The 27,893-nt window shown below is 43.8% G+C and overlaps 2 protein-coding genes and 1 long non-coding RNA gene across 5 annotated transcripts in view; 2 read left to right on the top strand and 1 right to left on the bottom strand.

The window, feature by feature from the left end:
* LOC121596139 (glutamate receptor ionotropic, NMDA 2B) overlaps positions 1-27,893 on the bottom strand; it is a 253,362-nt gene that overhangs the window by 174,894 nt on the left and 50,575 nt on the right. The window lies entirely within an intron of this gene.
* Positions 9,349-10,444, top strand: LOC121596211. Its single transcript, XM_041920966.1, has 4 exons — positions 9,349-9,595; positions 9,657-9,801; positions 9,962-10,084; positions 10,213-10,444. Exons 1-4 carry the CDS (start codon positions 9,515-9,517, stop codon positions 10,248-10,250), a joined length of 387 nt encoding a protein of 128 aa, XP_041776900.1. The 5' UTR covers positions 9,349-9,514; the 3' UTR covers positions 10,251-10,444.
* On the top strand, positions 19,435-20,305 carry LOC121596233. Its single transcript, XR_006005265.1, has 4 exons — positions 19,435-19,522; positions 19,584-19,728; positions 19,892-20,014; positions 20,144-20,305. It is a non-coding gene; the product is annotated as an uncharacterized LOC121596233 (long non-coding RNA).

Raw genomic sequence — 27,893 nt, 5'->3', positions numbered from 1 at the left:
GTATACACTGATCTTAAGGCTGCGTTTGATCGTGTGAACCATCGCTTGCTGTTGGCTAAGCTCGCCCGGATCGGTCTCTCTACTCCGCTGGTGAATTGGTTCAGGTCCTTCATCTCTGAACGTAGCTACTACGTACAAATCGATGGTGTTTCCTCTAACGTTTTCGAGAGTTCATCTGGCGTTCCTCAGGGCAGCAACTTGGGACCATTGCTGTTTACGCTTTTTATCAATGACGTCACACTAGCCATTACGGAAGCAGAGTGTCTGCTTTATTGTTTAATTGTTTAATTGTTTATTACTCGTTCAATGGATAACAATGGATCCGTGTGAATGTTCTTAAGTCTAATATTAGTTTATGATAAGTAAAAAGATCATCTTAATAATTCGTTTCTAAGGCTGTTTTTAAAGGATTGCACTGAGGTTCCAAAATCAAACAAATGACGAACTTCATTAAACACCCTAATCATGGAGTCTCTAGATCCATATCCAGTTCGACTACGGTTCAGGGCAAGTAACGGACGAGAACGAAGCTGAACAGCAGGCGCGTAAAAGTTTAACTGCTGGAGCAGGGATGAACAGTCGATGTTATTTTGCAGTAAACCAGCCACAAACAGTTGTTGCGCGGTACGGCGTCTGATGTGGAGCGGTTGCAGTCCGAGATGAGCAGTTTATGCGGATGATGTTAGACTGTTTCGTGTCGTACGGAACACTTTCGACTCTCTTTCTCTGCAAAGATCGTGTAAAATATCTGCTATACTTACTTACTTACTTATCCGGCACTACAACCACTTTGCGGTCTTGGCCTGCCTCAGGAGTGTCCGAAACCGCTCACGGTCTCGCGCCTTCGTCTGCCAGTCCGTTATCCCGGCCTTAATGGCGGACGCCTCCACGCCATCTTGCCACCTCAATTTGGGCCTACCACGCCTCCTCTGTCCTTGTGGACGGCCTAAAAAGACTTTACGGGCTGGGTCGTCCGTTTCCATGCGTATAACATGGCCAGCCCACCGGAGCCTGGCGAGCTTTATACGCTGTACGACAGTGAGGTCGCCGTACATCTCGTATAGCTCGTCATTATAGCAGCTCCTCCATTGTCCTTCCACACATACGGGGCCAAGTATCCTTCTGAGCATCTTCCTCTCGAACGCGGCTAAGAGGGTTTCGTCAGATTTGGACAGTGTCCATGTCTCAGAGGCGTATGTGAGTACTGGTACTATATAGGTACTATATAGTCCCAGCTTCGTCCGTCGCGACAGGTTCTTTGAGGTAAACTGCTTTTTCAGGCTGTAGAATGACCGGTTGGCAGCCAGCATCCTTGCGCGCAACTCAGCTTCCATGCTGTTGTCGTTGCTGACTTTTGACCCAAGTTAGGTGAATTGTGGGACGACTTCAAAAGTGCGTTCACCTATCTGTACGTCACGCCTACGTAGATTCGGATTATTTATTGGTAGGTCCGCTGATGTTGCCACCATCAGTTTGGTCTTTGCCTCGTTTATCTGCAATCCGAGGCTCTCTGCCGCCTGCTCGATCCCTTGGTAGGCTTCTGCTACATAGGAGAGCCGCAGACCAATGATGTCTATATCATCAGCGTATGCCAGGATCTGGGTTGACTTATAGAAGATGGTTCCCGTAGTCTCCACCCTCGAGTCGCGGATGGCCCTCTCTAGCTCCAAGTTGAATAGGAGACAGGCAAGCCCGTCCCCCTGGCGCAGACCTTTGGTGGTAGCAAAAGGTCCTGAGAGTTTTCCATCCACCCTCACCTGGCATGTGACGTTGGTGCTATACAGAATTTATTATAATACACACTATCAGCTATAGAGACATTGTAGACACAGCTATAGAGACATTGTAGACACACACTTCGGAAAGCCAAATCACACCACAGTAACACGTTCATTATAACACATCAGCAAATCAATCAACATCATAGCAACATACCCAGACCATCCCATCCATAGAAAAACACAATTGAGACACATTGATCGAAAGCAATCGAAACGTGCAACATAGGCAATTCAAGCGTTACTGCAGCAAAATAGCCAAACTGAGAACGCATAGCAACTTATTTCTAAAAGCGCTGCATAGGCAAAGATCGACCAACACACCCGTTCTTTGACTCGAACAGTTGAAATTTTGCAGAATCTTTGAAAAAACACTAAAAGCACAGCATAGGCACAAAATGAGAGACAACTCACTCCGATACAATGTATAGATTGCACCTCATATCAATAACCTATAATTAAGACAAAAACACATTCCAAAACCAAATGTACGAAACCCATTGAGTATAAATAAAGCCAATTCCGACCGTGGCAAGTCAGATTCGTTCGGACTGTCAGGATAGGACTATGCCTATTAAACATCTATCGAATTCTCATTTAAAGAGTTTAGTTATGCCCCCCTTCGCAAGGTAAGGCCTCTAAACTCCAACGTTTCCAGTAAGGAAAACCTCCTAAAGGTTTCTATGATCGCCTGGGCGATGAAGTGTGGATAAGTCCGCTCCGAACAAAGTATTATTCTACCTCGATACATGTCAGGAAAACACAAAAAAAAAAGATTATTTCAACAGTTGAAACTACTTTCTTAACACTTGCAAATATTTTAATTAAACCTTTCGTTTTTTCTATCTGTTTCTCGCTCTGATTTGAGTGATTTTCCCTTCGTGAGTATCCACGAGCTCCCTCGTGTGGTTGTTGTTGTTGGAAGTTGAAACCGAACCCCCTTCGTGCGCTGCCAAAATCAGCGAAGAACGAAATCGAGTGGCTCAAGCGAAAAAACGAAAAAAATGATGAACGAGTGTGCTGTGAGAATAACACACACGCACGCACAAGGCGACACCCGAAATCTGGTGCGATACCGGCTTTCAGTGGAGCTAGTACACACATGCACACATTTGGCCACACCAGCGCTCTGTTCTAGTGCAGGTAGTTTTCTGCAGTCCACGGTGATACTACACACAGCCACGCACTTGGCGATACACGCTGTTTGGTGCGGTGCGGTGGACGTTCAGAATTCAGTGGTGCAAATACACACATGCACACACTTGGCGACATACGCTCTGCTGTGCGGTGAGATTTGTGTTCTGTGTCCAGTGGTGAAAATATACACACACACACACTTGGCTACACACGCAGTACGGCGCGGTTGGCTTGGCAGAAGCGCATACCCACATTCACGCAGTAGGCTTTACTTTCAGTCCAGTGAGGTTGGTACTTGTGTGGTGTTTCAGCGCTTGGTTGTCAGCAGATAAAATCCGTGAAAAATGGAGTTTTGTTTAATTTGAGGTAAGTAAAAGTGATTAAAATTATCAACCAACAGCATCCCTCCTAATTAATAATATTTTTCTTCTATTTCATGTGTGTTTCACGGCGAACGGAGACAACAAAACCTGTGGCTGTGTCGTAGTGCTCGAGATGGTGGCCCGTACAGTGTAGCGAAAGGAACTAGGAGCAACAGCGAGGAAGAGCAGAAAGTGTTGTGACGATTTTGTGATTTTATTCACTGTGCGAGTGTGGAAAGTGTGTTTTGAAATAATGTGCGTTAATGTGAAATTAAGTTCAGTGTTCGTAGTGCATGTGTTTTTGATTTTTGTAAAACATGTTAGATAAATGTTATTAATTTCAATAAATAGAATTGTTGTGATATAATTCTGTGCACTGTATCATTTTGGAAAGAAATCCTGGCAAAAAAGGGGAGGGGGCTAATTAAACGAAGGTTCGTACCGAACTCCGTTCGGGTTCGCTTCGGCTTCGGGTTACTTCGGAGGCTGAGACGTTTCGCCAACTCAGCTTCAAAGTCAGCTTCAATCTCAGCGGATCTCTGAGTGCTGGTGACCGTTGGGTACTGTTCGTTCCCGATTATAGCACATCGCTACCCAACGGTCAAAAGCCGAAGATTTTATATTGACCTTTCACTTTTTCTATCTGTCTCTCGCTCTAATTTGAGCGATTTTTCCCTGATGAGTGTCCCCGAGCCTCCTCGTGTGGTTGTTGTTGTTGGAGATGGAACCCGAAACCCCTTCGTGCGCTCTCCAAATCAGACGAAGAGCAAAACCGAGTTTTTTTTGCTTGGCTGAAGCGAACGAGAGAAACAGCGATGATGAAAAAAGTGTGCTGTGAAAAAATGTCATCCTAACGAGCACGCGCCAACGTTTTAGCCATAAGAATGTATGTGTGAGGTAGGCATATTTTGGATTGTAGTGGTGCTACGTTTCTGCTGTCAAATTTGTTGTCATTCTGTGTGGTTTACCAAGTGCCAAGTGCAAGTGTTCGTCAAGTGTGTTAGAAAAGTGAGTTAGAAAAGTGCAAAAATGTCGCAAAACTGCAGCCAAAATGGGCATTTTTATGCAAAGTGTCGTAAGCTCATGGACGAGATTGAGCTCTCGTACCAGGAGGCTCTGCAAGAGGCAAACGATGGGTTTGTCCCGCTGCCAAACATGGGTAAGTAAAAAAGCAAGTGAGTGGTTATTTGTCAGGGCATACCATGTTATATTATTTAGTATTATATAAAATGTGCAGTATAATTCAGTGTAAAATAATTCTGTGTAAAAGCGGTCGGACCGGTCTAGTGGTACAGTCGTCAACTTATACAACTTCACAACATGCCCGTCATGGGTTCAAGTCTCGAATAGACCGTGCCCCCATACGTAGGACTGACTATCCTGCTACGGTAGCAAAAAAAAGTCTCTGAAAGCCAATGCCACTTCACTAGTGGATACAGCCAGGCCTTGATCGGCAGCGGTTGTAGTGTCAAAAGAAGAAGAATTCGGTGCATTGATTTAAGGGCACCAAAATAAAAATTTCTATGAGCGAATCGGTGCAAGAAAAAAAAACTTATTATCATACCCGGGATATATGTGCGTGTGTCAAAAAGCCGCGGCGTGAAAAACGGAATGAGACAAAAAATGTGCGAATCAATTGCATTATATTTTGTATTTATAATCATCCTACAATTTCCGTCAATTCGGTGTTCAGTGTGGTAAATGTGTTAAGTGTTCAGTGAATGTGTAAAAATGTGTTTCAAAAGGGCGGTCCTGTGGTACAGTCGTCAATTCGCTCGACTTAACAACATGCCCGTCATGGGTTCAAGCCACGTATGGACCGTCCTTCCGTAGCCGGACTGACTATCCGGCTGCGTGGTACTAATTATATATCAAAAACTTAAATAGTCCATCATGACCGCGCAGGTCGCGGACGTCAAGTAAAATATGAAGAAGTGTTTCAAAACAAAACAAAAATTAGTTTTGAAAAAACATTATTCATTTAATGTTGCCGCTAGTCGTCAAGAGCACGACCTATGAACATGCCCGTCATGGGTTTAAGGACCGCATGAGCCGAGCATCCTATAAGCAGGGCAGGGCTAATTGTGTTGGACAAAAAAAAATAAATAAAAAAGGCTTAGATAAGTGGCTAAGAGCAGTAGCGCAGGGTAAGAAAAGTGGTTCAGACTGGCAAAACGGATAAGGTTTCCACAGGTTCACCATGGCAAATGCCACAAGACCGGACGTGAATCGATTCTTGACTATCCGTACGAAACCAGAACTGACTATCCTGCTTCTCATACCATAAATTCTAAAAAGCCTTTAACATATAATTGCGGTTGACAACCATCCAAGTGTAAATTAAAAACCGTGCGATCATGATCAAATACATTATTTGTTGCACTGGTCAATCGGACAAAAATTGGTCCGTTCCTATTATTGCAGGTAGCCATTGTAGTGTGGCGACGGGAAAAACCAAATCAACAATTCAAATGTCGGATCGGAAAGCAGAAAACAAATATTCGATAATACAGCGTTCATCATATAAACTATATTCGTACTATAATTCGAATAAATAAATTTTTAAAAAATATGTACACACAGCAAGTGATTTGTTTCCTTATTAACCAAATCCGAATTTAACAAGTTCGAAAGAAACGTTGTAATTGTTTTACATGTCTTTTATTTAATTATACTGTTGATTATAAATTATCTTCCCAATAAAGACTTTTCGGATGACGAAACGGTTCCGGAAGTGCCGCAAGGCCAAGCTACGACATCAAGCACTGCCGGAACAAGTGCTGAAAACGTCGCGGATGATGCTGAAGATTTCGACCACGGGGAACATTATCCGAACGGGGAGGACAGCGACGATTTTTATCACGGCGCTTCCGATGAGAATGACTCTTATGAGATCTTTGACCATCTAAGTTTGTTGGATTGTCTTAGATTCTTTGCAATTCAGAGTCAGCTCCCCGGTTCAGTGGTCAATATGCTACTGGCGATCCTACGGAAGAAGGTAGATGCCACTCTTCCAAAAGATAGCCGGACTTTGGTGCGAACTCCTCCCCGTGCTGCTGGCAGCATTTATAAAATCGGGGGAGGTGACTTTTGGTACGGAGGATTATCGCCAGTCCTGACCAAGTATTTTCAGTAAGTATGTTATGTTTTGAGTTATGTTTCAATTGCTACAAAAAATCCTTTATATTATTATTTATAGAAACATCGAACCCCGAGACGATCCTTTCAAGCTAGACGTATCGGTCGACAGGCTACCGCTACATAAGGGTGGGCCGACCCAGGTTTGGCCTATTCTGGTGAAAGCGGTAGACTTGCCTAAGCTTCCACTCATGTTGGTGGCCGCATATAGTGGCCATACAAAGCCGTCAAGTGTGGAAGAATTTTTGCGGCCGCTAGTGAATGATTTTAATATCATTCAGCGAGGAGGCTTGACCATCGGCGATAAAACGTTGCAGTTTCGGGTACGCAATTTTATCGCTGATACACCGGCTCGAGCGTTCATATTAGGTAACGAAATAAATAACATTATCGTAAATAATTTAGCTAAATACAATATATATTTTATTTTTAGCAACGACGAACCACAACGGATACGACAGTTGTTTAAAGTGCACTTGCCATGGCGAGTGGTGTGAAGAGGGAAAAAAAATTATTTTTGATTCCGTCGATGCTCCCCTTCGTACGGACGAAGGGTTTCGTGGTAGAGTCATATTGAACCATCATCAGGAGTGGCGTACACCTTTAGAAGAATTAGATAATTTTGATTTAGTCGACAACGCTCCCACTTCGGAGCGTGAACACCTGTGTGACGAGGGGTGTACACGTTTTATGCAACGGGGATTTATGTTCGGCAAATTTCCCCGTAATAAAAAGTGGACACCTCTCCAAATGGAAGCTGCGTCTAAATTTTTAATGCAGACAAAGCTTCCTACTGAGATCCATCGATCATTTCGGCTTCTCAGATATCACGCCTTTTGGAAAGCTACCGAGTGGCGTAGCTATCTACATTATGCATCAGTTGTGGTTCTGAAGGACCTGGTTGATCAAATCGCCTATGGTCACTTCCTGCTCTACTTTAGTGCTGTGACAATTTTTTCGACCAAATTTCATCAGCACTTGTGGCTCCGTGCACGAGATTATCTTCGCATATTTGTGAAGAATTTCGGCCAAGTCTACGGTCGAAAATATTTAACAAGCAACATCCACCTTCTCGTTCACATTTATAAAGATGTTGAAAAATTTGGAGCGCTCGACGATTTTTCGGCCTACGCAACAAAAAATTTTTTGCAAAATTTTCCACGCTGGGTCCGAGCGGGCACGAAATGTGTGGAGCAAATTGCAAACAGATCAAGCGATCTAATGAGCCTTGATCTGGTTGCTACCCCGCCAGCTCCACAGTATCCGATGTTGAAGGCAAATGGTGTCGGTCTACATGTGACCGCCGATTTTGTCTTACTGCCAAAATTTCAAGACCAATGGTTTTTGACCAAGGACAATGGAATAATAAAATTTTTGAGTGCGAAAACATCAAGCTCGCACGATATCACCGTAGTTGGGATCCGGTTTTTAACCATGGCCGCGCTTTACGAGATATCTGCAGAAGGCGGTGTTATTGCACCAATGTCTTCTGCTGAGATCCACGTTTACCAAACGATGGAAAACGCGCCGGCTGTGGTGGTGGAGGTTCCATGGACTGCAATCAGATGCAAAATGGTTGCAGTGAAGCAACCCACGCGTCCTCTTAATCTCCCTCCCATTGATCCTTCACCAAACTCAACAACTCCTTCCGCCATAGCCTTTTTTCCTCTTCTCCACACCTTTATTCCTGATTAATTTCCTCCCTTCAGTCGAAAACATTTGCCTCCTCGACACCCTCGAAGACGACGTGTGGTTGCACATGGTAAGTAAAAAATTAATGAAATTGCATAAAGTAGCTGGTCTAATTTTTCCTCTTGTTACAGGTAAACTTCCACCGAAACTCCGGATAATTCGTGCCCATCCATCTGTGATATGGACGGGAAGGTGGACAAAGCTTACATTAAGGGGCGGGGGGGGGGACGACGACCTTTTAACAGCACTACGGGCAATGTTAGGACATGTTTGCCGACATGTTAGGACACTGCGTATCCGTATCAGGCCTCCTCCAGGCGAGCTGCCTTTTCCCCGTGGTTAATGAAACAAAGCGGGTTGGGGTTTTGTTTTGTGTGTTTGTTTTTTTTGCACAATCAAATATAAATTGTGCTTTTTTTCTGTTGGCCTGTTATATGAAAGGCAGGCAATGGCTCATGCGGCTGACATGGCACCTAGTTTTTATTTTCCTTTTTTTTTTTTAACTATATTGATTTTTTTATAGGTTAGTTTAAGTTTAGGTTGAATTTTCTTTTCTTTAGGTTGAGTAAGTAGGTTTAAGATGTAATTTTGCGTTTACATTTAAGCTTACTTCGAACTTTTTAGTAGTAGTAGTAGTCTTAATCTTACAATAGTATCTGTAGTGTGAATTTAGTTTAGATTGATTGAACTATTTGTATACCTGTAGGACCATAGTTGGTTGCCAGTGAAAAGGAACTTTTCTTCTATTTGGCGGAACGATCAGCACGTTCCGTTTATTGTATATGGCATAGCTACGGCTTACGAGGCTTATAAAGTCTTTGCTACGAGTAGGTCAGTCCATACGGGGCTTGAACCATAGAATGATGTGTTGTAAAATATAGCCAGTGAATTCGTTTTGCTATTTACTTCAGCATCAAAATTTGTTTGGTAAACATACCTTTCCACGTCATCTAAATTCGTTCATTTTTGCTTAGCCATGACAAAGAACCATAGTTTAGTCGAAGTAAGGTTTTAACCTTACAATTGAGTAACATATATAACATATATGTTATACATATATGTTATATATGTTACATATATATAACATATATAACATAAAATATAAAATAATACACACAAAACTTAGGAATTCTCTTGCGTAGATCACACTAGAGAGCATTTAGTTATGTAAAGTTGTTTACTACACACGGATGGCTGATGATAAAGCTTTTCATAGGAAGTATATGTTGTGCAATTTGAGCAAAAAAAAAAACAATTGCATTTTATATAATGTGCGTATAACCTAAATGGCTAATTGCCCTGATGCCAGGATATGTAACATGACAAAGCCTCAGTTATATTACTGTATACCCAACATCAACTTTTGCGTTAAACCGTGTAATCGACATAACAATAGTAAAAATAGCAATGCAGATTATAAAAACTTTTTTGAGCATCACATCCGCAAACGACGTTAGCAAACAGGCAAGGCAAACACTTCACAAAAAGGTAAGTTTATTGGTAAGATATGATTGTTACCATTTCTAACGTTATTATTTGAAATTTACAGAACACAAAATGCACAGGCACAATGCTACCGTCAGACACACTAACCTATGTACATCAATTCTACAACAAGATGGTATACTGTTTGGTGGAACCACACAAGAAGGACCTTCGCATCGTTAATACTTGCGACACGCGAACTCATCAAGGTAAGAAAACATTATATGCATTAGTTTTACGCACTGCATTAGTGCACCGTTTTATGGTAATTGTTTTTCATCCTTTAGTCTAGTGCATAGTCAATGATGGACACAATGTTAGTTAAATTCCCATTTTTTTAATTAATGTTTATTTTCTTTTTAATTCAAGAGCTGCTCAAAAGCGATGATGCCGCAAAGAAGACAAAGCGAAGGAAAAAAGCAAAGAAAGACAATATTGAACATCGATTATCACTCAGGTGGACTGAAGGAAGTGCAGTGAATAACTATGAAGGTAATTTAATTATTCTTTTATTTCGTTTACAAACAACACTCTTGCGCATGTTCTTGCAAGCAAGGCGGCTCTTGGAATTACGCAATTTTGATTTTAAAAATAATTTTGCGCCCTTTTCAACGTTACAGTTTCATTTGAAGTTCGACCAACGGCCATTAGAAGGTGATGGACATGTTTGTACCGGTACATTGGAATCTTCGGACCATTTGCTCCTCCGCCCAGCCAACTGCACTTGCAAAGGAAGGGAGCGCTAAACAGCTTCAACACAGCTTCGTGCATTCGATTGTCTGGAGTATTCGAAGTAAGAGAATTCGATATTCTTCTAGCAGTAGCGATAAATACATTTTTGTCGCTCAACATACTTTCAAAATTGTCTAAAGCTTCTATGTTTTCTATTTCAGCCGGTCTAGGTGTTTCATCAACTTCATCTATTGTAAAACAATTTGAATTACTCGCGGGGCAATTTGGACAGGTAAAAGAGCTATTCAAAACATTCTTCTGGATAATAGCTTTCGTTAACTTATACAAATGCTTGTTTTGTTCTTGTAATTGATTTAACAATGTGTCCAGCTGTGTGCAGCATGTACTACAAATTACTCTTTCTTCCGCACATCCACTAGGAGCACCGGTTCTGTGGTGCAACTCTATTGAGGATGTTGCTGACGGTAGCTGGAGCGGTGCTTCAACCGGATGAGAATCCTGTATGGCCTCAATACACGGATCAATCGAGGATATTTCGACAGTGGCCAATGGAGATGGTTGACGTTCAGCAACGCTGGGTGCAATCGCCGTGCGGTTGCTTTCCACAGCAGCTTTTATAGAAACGCCATCGAAAAAGGCTAGCGGAGGAGCCTCACGGACGTCAACGCTAGAAACTGTCTCCGTGGGATGTTTTTCCACAGCTCTCTGCCGATTTTCAGCTACGTCAATTGTCAACGGAGATGGTTCACGGACGTTAATGTTGGACACCGGTACCGTGCAATGATTAACAGATTGTGTTGTTCCACTGTCAATAAAGGCCAACACAGATGGCTCACGGGCGACAACGCTGGGCACGTCATGCATGTTACGCTTTTGCACAACAGATTTCTGTGAAACATCGCCAAAATAGGCCAAGGGAGGCGGCTCAGTAGCAACACTGGCCTCCTTTTTCGTTCGCGGCTTTTTCGATCCAGCTTCCAATACGTTGAAAGACGTCGAGGGTGGCCGGGACGTGTTGTACAGCGTTAGAACTTTAGACGGTTTATCACTGGCTTGCCGTTTTGATAAAACCGTATTAAAAAATATTAACGGTGGTGGATTTTCTTTCAAGCTACTTTGCATTTTGACTTTTCAACTGCATCACACAAAATAAGTTTGCAATTGAACTGTTTGGATACAAATGCTGCTTGCTTGTACCAATACTAACTCACTAATATTCATGTAGTAATACAGTTTAGCTTTCAATACTAATAACAGCTCATTATTGCTCATCAATACTAATCCCGCTTGTGCTGTTAACAATAAAAGCACGTGTAAGGTATACTTGTATGTGTGTGATTTTATTTAAGATCGAAAGAGCGCGAGATCACCAAAAACTCTTATTGAGAGAATTTTTTGTGATCTGCTCTCTTAAAACAGATTGAGAGAATACCTAGGGGACAAAACCAACACGCTTTCTCGTTCTGCCAACCTGATAGAGCGAGCTCTCTATACAACGTTTGCGGAACGAGAGAGTGTATTGGTTGTTCCCTAGGGAGAGAAAAAAATCTACTGCGAGAAAAATACGAACAACCCCCCCCTCGATCGGTTTTGCTTCGGCTTCGGGTTACTTCGGAGGCTGAGACGTTTCGCCAACTCAGCTTCAAAGTCAGCTTCAATCTCAGCGGATCTCTGAGTGCTGGTGACCGGTGGGTACCCAACGGTCAAAAGCCGAAGATTTTATATTGACCTTTCACTTTTTCTATCTGTCTCTCGCTCTAATTTGAGAGATTTTCCCCTGATGAGTGTCCCCGAGCCTCCTCGTGTGGTTGTTGTTGTTGGAGATGGAACCCGAAACCCCTTCGTGCGCTCTCCAAATCAGACGAAGAGCAAAATCGAGTTTTTTTTTGCCGGGCTGAAGCGAACGAGAGAAACAGCAATGATGAAAAAAAGTGTGCTATGAAAAAAATCTCATCCTAACGAGCACGCGCCAACGTTTTAGCCATGAGAATGTACAATTGCGTTCATAAAAATAGCAATTCGTTTTAAATATATTTAAAAGCCTTGTTAGCAGTAAGATAAATTTCATATATTCACTTTCTTATTTTTTTAAATACCAGTAACATACAATCTAACTAAATTGCATCCCGTTTTATTTTACTTTATTTTTATTTTCAAGTTATTTCAATAAAACTTTAAAAGGCTGAGTTCAAAATAATAGCAGTATTGAAAAAAATTATTAGGATTATACTTTTTTTAATTTAAATTGTGCTCCATAATTTTCTTTTTCGTGTTAATTCATTACATTATGTTTCTTTTTTCATGTTTAACCATTAGTATCCTGAAGCATTTCCTTTATTTTTAATAACAGCAGCACACCTTGCCGGCATAGAATCAACTTATGCCTGGCAACGGGAATCAGGTATAACTTTCCATGAGTCCCGAACTACTTTCCATAAATCTTCCAAATTTCTAGGGTAAGCTTTAGAAACCGCGTATTTTATGTCCTTTCATAAATGCTCAATAGGATTGAGGTCTGGAGACTGCGCTGGCCACTCCATAACATCGCTGTTATTCGCAATAAACCAAGACTTAGCTCGTTTGCTAGTATGCTTAGGGTCATTGTCTTGTTGAAATACCCAATCGGGTGCCATTTCATTACCTGCAAAAGGCAGCATCACTTCTTCTAAAATTGCTATGTATCCATGTTGATCTATTATACCCGGTATGCGATAAATTGGACCAACACCATTGTACGAAAAACATCCCCAAACCATGAGTTTTGCTCCTCCGTGTTTAACTGTTTTTACAGTATACTGGGTGCGACAGGCAACCTTTGGTGGACGTCTTACATACTCTCGACGTCCTTTTGTGCCAAATAAAACTATTTTAGACTCATCAGTCCACAAAATGTTACGCTATTTCTCCTTGGGCCAAGCAACACGAAGCTTTGCAAATTTCAGTCGATTTGAATCGTTTCGTTTTGTTAATAACGGTACTCTCCGAGGGCTTCGGCCTAGCAAGTTAGCTTCTATCAAACGTCTCCTAATAATCACATTGCTTACCGGTAGCTCAAGGTCATTTTTAATTTTTTTAGATGTCGTAAACGGATTTTTTTTCGCAAGTTTCACGATGTTTCTATCGTCTCTCTTCGTAGTTTTTCGATGTCTTCCTCTTGTCTCAGGTTTTGCTTCCCATTTTAAAGCATTACTTATCATTTTTGCTGAACATTGTAACGTATCCTGAATATCTTTATATGTTTACCCTTTGCTCTCATTCTTTTTATCAAATCTCTTTTCTAATCAGAGCAATGTTTACCTCGTCCCATTTCCTGTTGATTATTGAAATTTTTGTTGAACTAAGCGAACCATTGAATGATAATATTGAACTTACTATACGTTTTAAACACGCCTCAGCACGTAACACAGCAAAACAGCTGCTTTTCTAGACAACGAAACGATACTAATCGATCAAATGATAAGCACTGCTATTATAATGATCAACTGCAAACCTGTTTCAATAAGCAAACACGAGCCCCAGCCAACAGAAAGAGACGGGAATATCAATGATAAAAGTTCTTTGAAACGTGAGATGACACTACTACATTCTCAGGTGATAAGAGATCAAATCGTAGATCATATATATACAAAAACCGGTATCAGTATTCTAATGTGTGGCATACTGCTATTTTAATGAACACAATTGTATGTGTGAGGTAGGTATATTTTGGATTGTAGTGGTGCTACGTTTCTACTGTCAAATTTTTTGTCATTCTGTGTGGTTTACCAAGTGCCAAGTGCAAGTGTTCATCAAGTGTATTAGAAAAGTGTGTTAGAAAAGTGCTAAAATGCCGCAAAATTGCAGCCAAAATGGGCATTTTTATGCAAAGTGCCGTAAGCTGATGGACGAGATTGAGCTCTCGTACCAGGAAGCTCTGCAAGAGGCAAACGATGGGTTTGTCCCGCTGCCAAACATGGGTAAGGAAAAAAGCAAGTGAGTGGTTATTTGTCAGTGCATATCATGTTATAAAATTTAACATTATATAAAATGTGCAGTATCATTCGGTATAAAAGCGGTCGGGCCGGTCTGGTGGTACAGTCGTCAACTCATACAACTTCACAACATGCCCGCCATGGGTTCAAGTCCCGAATAGATCGTGCCCCCATACGTAGGACTGACTATCCTGCTACGTTAACAAAAAAATCACTGAAAGCCAATGCCACTTCACTAGTGGGTACAGGCCTTGATCGGCAGCGGTTGTAGTGCCAAAAGAAGAAGAAGAAAAATTCGGTGCATTGATTTGAAAGCATCAAAATAAAAATATCTATGTGCGAAACGGCGCAAGAAAAAAAACATATTATCATACCCGGGATCTATGTGCGTGTGTCAAAAAGCCGCGGTGTGAAAAACGGAATGAGATAAAAAAAAGTGCGAATCAATTGCATTATATTTTGTATTTATAATCGTCATACAATTGCCGTCAATGTCGGTGTTCAGTGTGGTAAATGTGTTCAGTGTTCAGGGAATGTGTAAAAATGTGTTTCAAAAGAGCGGTCCTGTGGAACAGTCGTCAACGCTCGACTTAACAAAATGCCCGTCATGTGTTCAAGCCACGTATGGACCGTCCTTCCGTAGCCGGACTGACGATCCAGCTGCGTGGTACTAATTATGTATCAACAGCTTAAATAGTCCAGCATGACCGCGCAGGTCGCGGACGTCAAGTAAAATATGAAGTATTTCAAAACAAAAATTAGTTTTGAAAAAACATTATTCATTTAATGTTGCCGCTAGTCGTCAAGAGCACGACCTATGCCAACACATGCCCGTCATGGACTTTAGGACCGCATGAGCTGAGCATCCTATAAGCAGGGCAGGGCTAATTGTGTTGGACAAAAAAAAAGATAAAAAGGCTTAGATAAGTGGCAAGTGCAGGGTAAGAAAAATGGTTCAGACTGGCAAAACGGATAAGGGTTCCACAGGTTCACGATGACAAATGCCAGAAAACCGGACGTAAATCGATTCTTGACTATCCGTACGAAACTAGAATCGACTATCCTGCTTCTCATGCCATAAAGTATCAAAAGCCATTGCGGTTGACACGGTCCAAATGTAAATTAAAAACCGTGCGATCATGATCAAATTATTTGTTGCACTGGTCAAACGGGCAAAAATTGGTCCGTTCCTATTATTGCAGGTAGCTATTGTAGTGTGGCGACGGGAAAAACCAAATCAACAATTCAAATGTCGGATCGGAAAGCAGAAAACAAATATTCGATAATACATCGTTCATCATAGAAACTATATTCGTACTATAATTCGAATAAATAAATTTTTTAAAAAATATCTAGACACAGCAAATGATTTGTTTCCTTATTAACAAAATCCGACATTTAACAAGATCGAAAGAAACGTTGTAATTGTTTTACATGTCTTTTATTTAATTATACTGTTGACTTAAATTATCTTCCCAATCAAGACTTTTCGGATGACGAAACGGTTCCGGAAGTGCCGCAAGGCCAAGCTACGACATCAAGCACTGCCGGAACAAATGCTGAAAACGTCGCGGATGATGCTGAAGATTTCGACCACGGGGAACATTATCCGAACGGAGAGGACAGCGACGATTTTTATCACGGCGCTTCCGATGAGAATGACTCTTATGAGATCTTTGACCATCTAAGTTTGTTGGATTGTCTTAGATTCTTTGCAATTCAGAGTCAGCTCCCCGGTTCAGTGGTCAATATGCTACTGGCGATCCTACGGAAGAAGGTAGATGCCACTCTTCCAAAAGATAGCCGGACTTTGGTGCGAACACCTCCCCGTGCTGCTGGCAGCATTTATAAATCGGGGGAGGTGACTTTTGGTACGGAGGATTATCGCCAGTCCTGACCAAGTATTTTCAGTAAGTATGTTATGTTTTGAGTTATGTTTCAATTGCTACAAAAAATCCTTTATATTATTATTTATAGAAACATCGAACCCCGAGACGATCCTTTCAAGCTAGACGTATCGGTCGACAGGCTACCGCTACATAAGGGTGGGTCGTCCCAGGTCTGGCCTATTCTGGTGAAAGCGGTAGACTTGCCTAAGCTTCCACTCATGTTGGTGGCCGCATATAGTGGCCATACAAAGCCGGCAAGTGTGGAAGAATTTTTGCGGCCGCTAGTGAATGATTTTAATATCATTCAGCGAGGAGGCATGACCATCGGCGATAAAACGTTGCAGTTTCGGGTACGCAATTTTATCGCTGATACACCAGCTCGAGCGTTCATTTTAGGTAACGAAAAAAATAACATTGTCGTAAACCTTTTAGCTAAATATAATATATATTTTATTTTCAGCAACGACGAACCACAACGGATACGACAGTTGTTTAAAGTGCACTTGCCATGGTGAGTGGTGTGAAGAGGGAAAAAAATATTTTTGATTCCGTCGATGCTCCCCTTCGTCCGGACGAAGGGTTTCGTAGTAGAGTCATATTGAACCATCATCAGGAGTGGCGTACACCTTTAGAAGAATTAGAAAATTTTGATTTAGTCGATAACGCTCCCACGTCGGAGCGTGAACTCCTGTGTGACGAGGGGTGTACACGTTTTATGCAACGGGGATTTCTCTGCTTCTTTTTTGGCTCAACAACCGATGCCGGTCAAGGCCTGCCAACACACTTGTGGGGTTGGCTTTCAGTGACTTATTGATTTCCCCCCATAGCAGGATAGCCAGTCCTACGTATGGCGGCACGTTCTATTTGGGTCTTGAACCCAAGACGGGCATGTTGTTAAGTCGTACGAGTTGACGACTGTACCATGAGACCGGCTTAACGGGGATTTATGTCCGGCAAATTTCCCCGTAATAAAAAGTGGACACCTCTCCAAATGGAAGCTGCGTCTAAATTTTTAATGCAGACGAAGCTTCCTACTGAGATCCATCGATCATTTCGGCCTCTCAGATATCACGCCTTTTGGAAAGCTACCGAGTGGCGTAGCTATCTACATTATTCATCAGTTGTGGTTCTGAAGGACCTGGTTGATCAAATCGCCTATGGTCACTTCCTACTCTACTTTAGTGCAGTGACAATTTTTTCGGCCAAATTTCACCAGCACTTGTGGCTCCTTGTACGAGATTATCTTCGCATATTTGTGAAGAATTTCGGCCAAGTCTACGGTCGAAAATATTTAACAAGCAACATCCACCTTCTCTTTCACATTTATAAAGATGTTGAAAAATTTGGAGCGCTCGACGATTTTTCGGCCTACGCAACAGAAATTTTTTTGCAAAATTTTCCACGCTGGGTCCGAGCGGGCACGACATGTGTGGAGCAAATTGCAAACAGATCAAGCGATCTAATGACCCTTGATCTGGTTGCTACCCCGCCAGCTTCTCAGTATCCGATTGTAGGCAAATGGTGTCGGTCTTCATGTGACCGCCGATTTTGTCTTGCTGCCAAAATTTCAAGACCAATGGTTTTTGACCAAGGACAATGGAATAATAAAATTTTTGAGTGCGAAAACATCAAGCTCGCACGATATCACCGTAGTTGGGATCCGGTTTTTAACCATGGCCGCGCTTTACGAGATCTCAGCAGAAGGCGGTGTTATTGCACCAATGTCTTCTGCTGTGATCCACGTTTACCAAACGATGGAAAACGCGCCGGCTGTGGTGGTGGAGGTGCCATGGACTGCAATCAGATGCTAAATGGTTGCAGTGAAGCAACCCACTCGTCCTCTTAATCTCCCTCCCATTGATCCTTCACCAAACTCAACAACTCCTTCCGCCATAGCCTTTTTTCCTCTTCTCCACACCTTTATTCCTGATTAATTTCCTCCCTTCAGTAGAAAAAATTTGCCTCCTCGACACCCTCGAAGACGACGTGTGGTTGCACATGGTAAGTAAAAAATTAATGAAATTGCATAAAGTAGTTGGTCTAATTTTTCCTCTTGTTACAGGTAAACTTCCACCGAAACTCCGGATAATTCGTGTCCATCCATCTGTGATATGGACGGGAAGGTGGACAAAGCTAATATTAAGAGGGGCGGTGGGGGGGCGACCTTTTTAACAGCACTACGGGCAATGTTAGGGCATGTTTGCCGTGCTGGACACTGCGTATCCGTTTCAGGCCTCCTCCAGGCGAGCTGCCTTTTCCCCGTGGTTAATGGAACAAAGCGGGTTGGGGTTTTGTGTGTGTGTGTGTGTGTTTTTTTTTTGGCACAATCAAGTATAAATTGTGCTTTTTTATGTTGGCCTGTTATACGAAAGGCAGGCAATGGTGCATGCGGTTGACATGGCACCTAGTTTTTATTTTCCTTTTTTTAACTATTTTGAATTTGTTATAGGTTAGTTTAAGTTTAGGTTGAATTTTCTTTTCTTTAGGTTGAGTAAGTAGGTTTAAGATGTAATTTTACGTTTACATTTAAGCTTACTTAGAACTTTTTAGTAGTAGTAGTAGTAGTAGTCTTAACGATACCATTGAATTTAGTTTTCATTGATTGAACTATTTGTATACCTCTAGTACCATAGTTGGTTGCCAGTGTAAAGGATTTTTTTCTTCGGTTTGGCGGAACGATCAGCACGTTCCTTTTATTGTATATGGCATAACTACGGCTTACGAGGCTTATAAAGTACCACGCAGCCTGATGGTCAGTCTTTGCTACGAGTAGGTCAGTCCATACGGGGCTTGAACCATAGAATGATGTGTTGTAAAATATTGCCAGTGAATTCGTTTTGCTATTTACTTCAGCACCATGTTTTTTTTTTGGTAAACATACCTTTCCACATCATCTAAATTCGTTCATTTTTGCTTAACCATAACAAAGCACCATAGTTAGTTGAAGTAAGTCCTTAGTCAATTGGTATAACATATATAACATAAAATATAAAATAATACACACAAAACTTAGGAATTCTCTTGCGTAGATCACACTAGAGAGCATTTAGTTATGTAAAATTGATTACTACACACGGATGGCTGATGATAAAGCTTTTCATTGGAAGTATATGTTGTACAATTTGAGCACAAAATATAACCAATTTCATTTCATATAATGTGCATGTAACTAAAATGGCTAATTGCCCTGAGGCCAGGATATGTAACATGACAAAGCCTCAGTTATATTACAATGTACCCAAAATCAACTTTTGCGTTAAACCGTGTTAATCGACATAACAATAGTTAAAATAGCAATGTAGATTATAAAAACTTTTTTGAGCATCACATCCGCAAACGACGTTAGCAAACAGGCAAGGCAAACACTTCACAAAAAGGTAAGTTGATTGGTAAAATATGATTGTTCCCATTTCTAACGTTGTTATTTGAAATTTACAGAACACAAAATGCACAGGCACAATGCTACCGTCAGACACACTAAACTATGTACATCAATTCTACAACTAGATGGTATACTATTTGGTGGAACCACACAAGCAGGACCTTCGCATCGTTAAAACGTGCGATACGCGAACTCATCAAGGTAAGAAAACATTATATGCATTAGTTTTACGCACTGCATTGCAGGCGCACCGTTTTATGGTAATTGTTTTTCATCATTTAGTCTAGTGCATAGTCAATGATGGACACAATGTTAGTGAAATTCCCATTTTATCAATCAATGTTTATTTTCATTTTAATTCAAGAGCTGCTAAAAAGCGATGATGCCGCAAAGAAGACAAAGCGAAGGAAAAAAGCAAAGAAAGACAACATTGAACATTGATTATCACTCAGGTGGACTGAAGGAAGTGCAGTGAATAACTATGAAGGTAATTTAATTATTCTTTTTATTTAGTTTACAAACAACACTCTTTCGCAAATTCTTGTAAGCAAGGCGGCTCTTGGAATTACGCAATTTTGATTTTAAAAATAATTTTGCGCCCTTTTCAACGTTACAGTTTCATTTGAAGTTCGACCAACGGCCATTAGAAGGTGATGGACATGTTTGTACCGGTACATTGGAATCTTCGGACCATTTGCTCCTCCGCCCAGCCAACTGCACTTGCAAAGGAAGGGAGCGCTAAACAGCTTCAACACAGCTTCGTGCATTCGATTGTCTGGAGTATTCGAAGTAAGAGAATTCGATATCTTCTAGCAGTAGCGATAAATACATTTTTGTCGCTCAACATACTTTCAAAATTGTCTAAAGCTTCTATGTTTTCTATTTCAGCCGGTCTAGGTGTTTCATCAACTTCATCTATTGTAAACAATTTGAATTACTCGCGGGGCAATTTGGACAGGTAAAAGAGCTATTCAAAACATTCTTCTGGATAATAGCTTTCGTTAACTTATACAAATGCTTGTTTTGTTCTTGTAATTGATTTAACAATGTGTCCAGCTGTGTGCAGCATGTACTACAAATTACTCTTTCTTCCGCACATCCACTAGGAGCACCGGTTCTGTGGTGCATATCTATTGAGGATGTTGCCGACGGTAGCTGGAGCGGTGCTTCAACCGGATGGGAATCCTGTATGGCCTCAATACACGGATCAATCGAGGATATTTCGACAGTGGCCAATGGAGATGGCTGACGTTCAGCAACGCTGCGTGCAATCTTCGTGCGGTTGCTTTCCACAGCAGCTGTTATAGAAACGCCATCGAAAAAGGCTAGCGGAGGAGCCTCACGGACGTCAACGCTAGAAACTGTCTCCGTGGGATGTTTTTCCACAGCTCTCTGCCGATTTTCAGCTACGTCAATTGTCAACGGAGATGGTTCACGGACGTTAATGTTGGACACTGGTACCGTGCAGTTATTAGCAGATTGTGGTGTTTCACTATCAATAAAGGCCAACACAGATGGCTCACGGGCGACAACGCTGGGCACGTCATGCATGTTACGCTTTTGCACAACAGATTTCTGTGAAACATCGCCAAAATAGGCCAAGGGAGGCGGCTCAGTAACAACACTGGCCTCCTTTTTCGTTCGCGGCTTTTTCGATCCAGCTTCCAATACGTTGAAAGACGTCGAGGGTGGCCGGGACGTGTTGTACAGCGTTAGAACTCTAGACGGTTTATCACTGGCTTGCCGTTTTGATAAAACCGTATTAAAAAATAATAACGGTGGTGGATTTTCTTTCAAGCTACTTTGCATTTTGACTTTTCAACTGCATCACACAAAATAAGTTTGCAATTGAACTGTTTGGATACAAATGCTGCTTGCTTGTACCAATACTAACTCAATATTCATGTAGTAATACAGTTTAGCTATCAATACTAATAACAGCTCATTAAAAGTGATTGCTCTCACCTGAATATTACTCCTCCATCAACGAATGAATGCGCTCACGTTCTTACCCAAATTCACCCAAATGATCACGAATCCGTAACAAATTATGAGCAGAACGATCAAAATGATGCCGATCCACAGTCACACAAATACGTGGCGCTAATGTCAACCCAACAGGGTTTGCCTCCACTATTTTTCGACAAAATTATTCTTGCATATCTGAGCTTTCCGTGTATTACCAAAACACCCGAGGTCTACGGACAAAACTCTCGAGTTTCTTCAGTGCATCTTCAAGCTGTTCTTTGATATCATCGCGATCACAGAAACCTGGCTCAAGGATGACATTGCCTCGTCTGCTCTCTTCGATGACCGATATGATGTTTTCCGAATGGACCGTAACTCCTCAAATAGCCAGAAAACCCGAGGGGGAGGGGTACTGATTGCGGCTAAAACCATGCATCGTCCCTCAGTAATCACTGTTGCGAGCTCATCAACCGAAAGTATCTGGATCAGCATGCGTGTTGGCACTTCATTCGTAATAATCGGTACCGTTTACGTTCCACCGATTCTTAGTAATAATACCGAATATGTTGCCGCTTACTGTTCATCACTTATGGAAATTTCTGAGAAATATCCACAAGACACGATCCTCGTGTTGGGAGACTTCAATCAACCAGGCCTTTCTTGGCTATGTGACACTCACGGTTCTCTACATGTCAACATTCAGAGATCCCGTGTATCCCCAGCCTGCTCCCAACTGCTTGATACTCTCAGCTTTGTGGGACTATCTCAGGTCAATAATAATGTAAACAATCATGGGTCTTTACTTGATCTTATATTCGTAAGCCCGCGTATAATTGAGAATGCTATGAGAATTTTCCGTTCCATAGATTGTTTAACTGAGGAAGACCGATATCATCCGAGCTTGCTGGTCAATATTACACTTCCATCAACAACCCAGACTGCTACGGAAGTCACTGGATCGAACAGCTTGAGACATCTCGATTTTAGAAAAGCTGATTTCCCAAAAATGATTGGCGCTTTTGCCAATACTGACTGGTCATTCCTTAATTATGATAGCAATCCCACCTTATCAATCGATTCGGCAATCGACTCCTTTCAAATTAAGGTTGGTCTAGTCCTTCACAAATGCTGCCCTACTTTACAAGAGCGCGCAGCTTCCGGTCCCCCGTGGGGCAATAGAGAGTTAAAAAGACTTAAATCTGCGAAAAATAGAGCTTTACATTGTCTCGTAAAGTCTAATCTTCACTCCGACAGACTATTGTTTAACACTGTTAGTGGCAACTATAGAAGATTCAACAGGCATCTGTATAGAATCTATATCAACAAACTTCAACGAAGTATATCCAACGATCCGACTAAAATATTTTCTTTCGTTAACCGTAAGAGGAAAAATGCAAGAATCCCGTCAGTAATGTCACTAGACACCGAGAAATCCTCAAGTGAACTTGAAATCAGTCAGCTCTTTGCCAAAAAATTTAGTTCAGTTTTCGACCTTCAATCTTCGTCACCAATTAATATTGCAACTGCCCTGCAGCACACACCCGCGGATGTTCTAGATATGTCCATAAATGATATTGTAATCACAAATGAATCGGTAGAAAATGCAATCAAACAAATTAAACCTTCATTTATCCCGGGTCCGGACGGAATTCCAGCAATAGTCTTACAGAAGTGCTCAACTTATCTTTCAGAGCCACTGGTTCATCTGTTTAAGCTTTCTCTGCACAGTTCTACATATCCTACTATGTGGAAGTCTTCGTGGATGACACCCGTTCATAAAAAAGGTCCGAGACATGTTATATCTAATTATCGTGGCGTAGCTTCCCTATGTGCATCAGCAAAAATACTCGAAATTCTTGTCCAGGAAGCGTTAGTCAGGAGTGGCTTGAATTATATCAGTCCAAGCCAGCACGGATTTGTTCCCAAACGATCGGTATCGACCAATCTCGTTCAATTCGTGTCTGAATGCCTTACGGCTATGGACGGCAAGTCACAGATTGATGCAATTTATACTGATTTCATGTCAGCATTTGATCGGATTAACCATGACATACTCCTTGCGAAACTGAGCCGGCTTGGCTTTCATAATAATCTAGTCATATGGTTAAAATCATATTTAAACCAAAGATCATACTGTGTTAAAATCAATAAGTGCTTGTCCAACGTGTTTGTTAGTTCGTCCGGTGTCCCACAGGGAAGTAACATTGGCCCAGTATTGTTTATCCTATTTATTAATGATGTTGTATTTGCGCTCCCAAATCAATGTTTGCTTATGTATGCGGACGATATCAAGATTTATGCGACCATTAGAAATGATTCGGACAGCTCGACTCTCCAGCACAGCCTAGACGTATTTAGCAATTGGTGCTCTGCGAACTCGCTATCCTTGTGTGTCAATAAGTGTTGCGTGATTAGTTTTACTCTTAAAAAAGACCCTATCAAGCGAGACTATAATCTTGACTCGTGTATTATCCCACGTAACATAGAAACTAAGGACCTCGGCACTATTCTTGACTCATCACTCTCCTTCCGTCAACAATATTCGTACGTCATCGACAAAGCATATCGGCAGCTTGGTTTTATTCATCGTCTGACATCTGATTTAATGACCCTTTCTGTTTAAAACAACTGTTTGTCGCCTTAGTCCGGTCCGTACTTGAATTTAATGTTGTAACATGGTCTCCGCACTCTAACAACTGGTCCACACGAATTGAGCGAATTCAGAAAAAATTCACAAAAATAGCTATAAGAACCTTACGGTGGAACATGGACCAGCCTCTAACCTATCAAACTAGACGGCTTCTTCTAGGATTGCAGTCCTTAGAGAGACGTAGGGAGGTAGCACAAGCAGTTTTTGTAGCAAAATTAATAAAAGGCGAAATTGATGCTCCCGAGCTTCTTCTTAAAATAAATTTGTACGCCCCTGACCACGCGCTACGTCCTCGAAATTTTCTGATCAAAATAGACCGGGCCCGTACTTCCAGAGGAGCTCATGATCCAATTATTTCAATGTGTAAAGCTTTCAACAAGTTCTACTGCTTTTTTGACTTCAACATTACAGTTGCCACGTTTAAATGTTCATGTCTGTTTTCAAATATATAGCAAGTAAGGTTATTTTAAGTATTACTTTATTTTAATATTGCAAAGGCCCCTGCGCGCGCCACGCAATTATCTTCAATAAATAAATAAATAAACTCACTAAATAAATAAATAAATTATTGCTCATCAATACTAATCCCGCTTGTGCTGTTAACAATAAAAGCACGTGTAAGGTATACTTGTATGTGTGTGATTTTATTTAACCGTCCAAATAGACATACAGCGAAACCGTCGCGCGCGACGTCGCAATTTTGCAAACAGAGCTACTCGTCGCGCGCGACAATTTTGCATCATACGAAATGTTGTGGGCAGCCGTGCCGACCCCTGGACATGCCGTGGTAGTTGTGCTACCACTGGACAATGTCCAGGGGACGACAGTGTGTCACGCACACTATCGTACGCACACTAAGCGCGGGCCGCTTAGTGTGTGTGGTGCGCTCGGACAAGCAAGTGTTGCGAGCAGTCGGTTGAGCAGGGCTCCCGGCAGGGCACGGTACGGCTGGCGCGCGGCCGAATATTTTAGTGTGTATTGTGCTTGTGAATTAATATTTATTATGTGTACTGTTATATCAGTGTTTTTAATAAAGTACCTGATGCAAGCCAAAGACACAACAGTGGCGACGAGGATGGGATCCTCTTGCGTAAGGAGGATCCCTAGAAGAACCCGCGGTCGCCATCGCGATCGAGCGCGTCGGTTGGAGCCGGCGCCATCGCGATGGCACGGGTCCCCGCGACAGTGGGACGCCGTTGGACGAGGACCGCTGCCGCCGCCGCCGTTAAGACCGTGGCCCCGGCTGTCGTCCCGCGATGGGGACAGAAGGGACAGCCGCACACACACACTCGGCGATGTTTTATTCGCCGGGCTGCAGGCCCAGGGAGCGCCGGCAATGGAAAGGTCGAAGCCTGATTGCCGGGCCATCTGCGGCGACGCTAGGTGTCGTCGGGCTGCAGCCCAAGGAGCGCCGGCAGTGTAAGAGGCAAATTGTCTTTCTGCCTAGCTGCCGGGCCATCATTGGTGACGCGAGAGGTCACTGAGTTGCTGCCGCTGTGTTCGACGGAGAGGGGGCGAGATGCCATGCCCCGCTGCAGCCGTCGTAGACCAGTGAGAGGGGGCGAGGTCCCATGCCGCCCCGCTGCAGCAACAGTGTCAACGGAAAGGGGCGAGGTTTCATGCCGCCCCGCTGCAGCCGTCGTGTTCACGGAGAGGAGGGCGAGGTTCCATGCCGCCCCGCTGCAGTAGTGTCAACGGAGAGGGGGGGCGATGTCTCATGCCGCCCCGCTGCTGCCGTTGTGTTTGACGCAGAGGAGGGCGATGTTTCATTCCGCCACGATGCTGCCGTAGTGTCGACGGAGAGGGGGCGAGGTCCCATGCCGCCCCGCTGCAGCCGTCGTGTTTGACGGAGAGGAGGGCGAGGTTCCATGCCGCCCCGCTGCAGTAGTGTCAACGGAGAGGGGGCGAGGTCCCATGCCGCCCCGCTGCTGCCGTTGTGTCGACGGAGAGGGGGCGAGGTTCCATGCCGCCCCGCTGCAGCTGGAGTGTCAACGGAGAGGGGGGCGTTGTCCCATGCCGCCCCGCTGGTGCCATTGTATTCGTCGGAGAGAGGGGGAGGTCGCATTCCGTCCCCAGTTGCAGCACCGACGTGTTGCTCCCGACGAGAAAGGCGAAATGTGTGCCGTCCTTGCTGCAGCAATTGTACCACCGCTACAGGATGCCATAACGGGCTGCTGGGATATGCTCTTCAGCCGGATGAGGCTTGCGGGACAAACCGGTCGCCGCCGGAGAGATCGCCAGCAGCAGCGTAGCAGCGTGCGGAACGAGTTGCTTGGTAATGCTCTCCTGCCACATGAGGCTAGCGGGACATTAAGGTCGCCGTCGGGGAGATATCCTGCAACATCGTAGCAGCGTTGCGGTAGCCGGGTAGCGGGGTCGCAGCTTAGGAACAGCATTTGCGCAAAAATGCCCCAGGACAAGGATCTATGGCCGGAGGGTGTCACCACACCGATATTCCCGCAATGGAATATGCGCGTGTCGGTTCGACCCCCTCCGGATAAGTAAAAGGGGGAGATGTTGTGGGCAGCCGTGCCGACCCCTGGACATGCCGTGGTAGTTGTGCTACCACTGGACAATGTCCAGGGGACGACAGTGTGTCACGCACACTATCGTACGCACACTAAGCGCGGGCCGCTTAGTGTGTGTGGTGCGCTCGGACAAGCAAGTGTTGCGAGCAGTCGGTTGAGCAGGGCTCCCGGCAGGGCACGGTACGGCTGGCGCGCGGCCGAATATTTTAGTGTGTATTGTGCTTGTGAATTAATATTTATTATGTGTACTGTTATATCAGTGTTTTTAATAAAGTACCTGATGCAAGCCAAAGACACAACAGTGGCGACGAGGATGGGATCCTCTTGCGTAAGGAGGATCCCTAGAAGAACCCGCGGTCGCCATCGCGATCGAGCGCGTCGGTTGGAGCCGGCGCCATCGCGATGGCACGGGTCCCCGCGACAGTGGGACGCCGTTGGACGAGGACCGCTGCCGCCGCCGCCGTTAAGACCGTGGCCCCGGCTGTCGTCCCGCGATGGGGACAGAAGGGACAGCCGCACACACACACTCGGCGATGTTTTATTCGCCGGGCTGCAGGCCCAGGGAGCGCCGGCAATGGAAAGGTCGAAGCCTGATTGCCGGGCCATCTGCGGCGACGCTAGGTGTCGTCGGGCTGCAGCCCAAGGAGCGCCGGCAGTGTAAGAGGCAAATTGTCTTTCTGCCTAGCTGCCGGGCCATCATTGGTGACGCGAGAGGTCACTGAGTTGCTGCCGCTGTGTTCGACGGAGAGGGGGCGAGATGCCATGCCCCGCTGCAGCCGTCGTAGACCAGTGAGAGGGGGCGAGGTCCCATGCCGCCCCGCTGCAGCAACAGTGTCAACGGAAAGGGGCGAGGTTTCATGCCGCCCCGCTGCAGCCGTCGTGTTTGACGGAGAGGAGGGCGAGGTTCCATGCCGCCCCGCTGCAGTAGTGTCAACGGAGAGGGGGGGCGATGTCTCATGCCGCCCCGCTGCTGCCGTTGTGTTTGACGCAGAGGAGGGCGATGTTTCATTCCGCCACGATGCTGCCGTAGTGTCGACGGAGAGGGGGCGAGGTCCCATGCCGCCCCGCTGCAGCCGTCGTGTTTGACGGAGAGGAGGGCGAGGTTCCATGCCGCCCCGCTGCAGTAGTGTCAACGGAGAGGGGGCGAGGTCCCATGCCGCCCCGCTGCTGCCGTTGTGTCGACGGAGAGGGGGCGAGGTTCCATGCCGCCCCGCTGCAGC

The sequence above is a fragment of the Anopheles merus genome, chromosome X (assembly GCF_017562075.2).
Source record: "Anopheles merus strain MAF chromosome X, AmerM5.1, whole genome shotgun sequence".
Taxonomy (NCBI): Eukaryota; Metazoa; Arthropoda; class Insecta; order Diptera; family Culicidae; genus Anopheles; species Anopheles merus.
The sequence above is the reverse complement of the archived record's forward strand: the minus strand, read 5'-3'. Positions and strand labels throughout refer to the sequence as shown.

Bases quoted from the DNA above. Each gene is read 5' to 3' on its own strand.
- LOC121596211 (XM_041920966.1), top strand. From the start codon at position 9,515: ATGCAGATTATAAAAACTTTTTTGAGCATCACATCCGCAAACGACGTT. The intron at 9,802-9,961 runs GTAAGAAAACAT...TTTTAATTCAAG, and splicing joins CGACACGCGAACTCATCAAG to AGCTGCTCAAAAGCGATGAT. The intron at 10,085-10,212 runs GTAATTTAATTA...TCAACGTTACAG, and splicing joins TGCAGTGAATAACTATGAAG to TTTCATTTGAAGTTCGACCA.